The following is a 1,939-nucleotide window of genomic DNA, read 5'->3' as shown; positions in this document are numbered from 1 at the left end:
GCGTGCCTCTGCCTCCCGAGTGCTGGGATTAAAGGCGTGCGCCACCAGCGCCCGGCAAGAATTCTTTTTTTTTTAATTAAGCTTAATCTTTTAAGTTGAAGAAATTTTCCCAGTTGAATTTTAGAAGTTGTTTTTAATTCATAGAAGACACATACTTTAGACAAATCTTAAAAAAAAAAAAAAAAAAAACCTAACTAAATCTCCGAAAAGTTGTGAGAGTCTCTGTCAGTGAACTATGTTCTGTTGCTTTCATCGTAATTTCCTTGTTTTGTTTGCTAGCTGTTGAGAAGAAATCCTGAGCGGCGCCTGGGAGCTGGTGAGAAAGATGCAGAAGATGTAAAGAAGCACCCATTTTTCCGGGTAAGTGCAGAAGTTCAAAGCTTTTTTATGAAATTTAAGTGATTAAAACAGGAAACTAAACTGGTTGTTTTATATTTTGTGACCCAGCTAACTGACTGGAGTGCTCTGATGGACAAAAAAGTAAAGCCGCCATTTGTACCTACCATCAGAGGACGGGAAGATGTTAGTAATTTTGATGATGAATTTACCTCAGAAGCACCTATTCTGACTCCACCTCGAGAGCCAAGGATACTTTCGGAAGAGGAACAGGAAATGTTCCGAGATTTTGACTACATTGCTGATTGGTGTTAAGTTACTGGACACTGTGAAACCAAGCAAACTGACTAAAAAGAAGACCTCTTGAAAACAGCACCCTTTATTTGCCTTCTGTGCCACCAGGAGCTTCCAAGGTTTTTAACGCACATGAGGATGTGGTTAAAGTACTCTTTTAATACCTTCTCAATGTTTTTAACGTAAATCTGAACACTGGAAGCTGTTTCATGGAGTTTAGGCTGAGTGAACATTGGCCATGGAAATCCATTATAAATAAATACTTTTACATCAATACTCTATTTTTAAAAAGAAGAAGAACCACTCTTTAATAGTCCTCATCTTTGCCCTAGGCCTGCCTTAAGTGGAAGAAAGATTAATCACTTTACTGTGTTTTACAAAAGAAAAAATGGGGCTTTGGAAGCTATTACTGTTCACAAAGTATGATTTTGTTTGAAAAAGGCAGTTTGTTTTTTAAGAAATCACTATAATATGAAAAATGTGGCAGTTTATACACCATTGGTGGCTTGATTTAAAGGAAAAACGAGAATGTATTAATGTCTAGTTTTATAAATTTTCTATATTTATCAGGAGAACACTCTTTATTGCCTTAACTCCCCCGCCATGCAGCAGAGCCTCATACATAGCTTTCCAACAGAGCTACCCGCCAAATGAGCTTTTCTGTAGTAAAAATGCTGCAAAAATTAGGAACATCGGCATTTACTTAACATTAAGAGTGAGGACTTCTGATCAGCTGGAACCAAGATACTGTGCTAACTGTATGCATTCCCAAAGTCAAGACACCTGGAGGCTGTTCAGTCAGGTCTTCCAAAGTCAGTGCACCTGATTAACCCTTTATTGGTATGCATTCTACACTTTTATCAACATAGTCATCTTGTTCTTGTGTCTGCTGTAGAAGGGAACTCTATCATTGTTAAACCATAGAGATTATCATGGTATACATGCTGTGAACATGTATATGTACAAGTTGTAATGTATTCTGTGTTGTAGGCATATTATTTAATTTCACCACTTCCTCACTTTTGTACAGTGGCCAAGCAGACACCTCAAACTCCAGCATTTACATTAAGTGCATTTGTACATTTTAGGCCACTGGATCCAGATTTTATATTGGCAGTTATTGAGGGCAAAAGCAATATATTATAATAGAATGTATAAATATTTTTGATAAAACAGTCTATATTTTATAAAAAGTTATTATAACACTAAAGCTGTACCTCAAAAGTCTCACAAATAATTGATCAAATACTCTACATATCTTCAGAGGATCCGTTTGTGGCTTTTTATCTTTCTTATGGTATGCCTTTTT

The 1,939-nt window shown here is 36.5% G+C and overlaps 1 protein-coding gene across 2 annotated transcripts in view; it reads left to right on the top strand.

Moving 5' to 3' along the window:
- Pkn2 (protein kinase N2) overlaps positions 1-901 on the top strand; it is a 94,983-nt gene extending 94,082 nt beyond the window's left edge. For both annotated transcript variants that reach the window (XM_013350040.2, XM_005357382.2), the window contains 2 exons: positions 280-360; positions 448-901. In XM_013350040.2, the coding sequence (XP_013205494.1) occupies positions 280-360; positions 448-651 (285 nt within the window). In that variant the 3' untranslated portion in view covers positions 652-901. The remainder of the gene's footprint in view (positions 1-279; positions 361-447) is intronic.
- The last annotated feature ends 1,038 nt before the right edge of the window (positions 902-1,939 follow it).

Source organism: Microtus ochrogaster, chromosome 21, assembly GCF_000317375.1.
Source record: "Microtus ochrogaster isolate Prairie Vole_2 chromosome 21, MicOch1.0, whole genome shotgun sequence".
NCBI classification, from domain to species: Eukaryota; Metazoa; Chordata; class Mammalia; order Rodentia; family Cricetidae; genus Microtus; species Microtus ochrogaster.
Note: the sequence above shows the minus strand (reverse complement) of the source record. Positions and strands in the feature narration are given on the sequence as shown.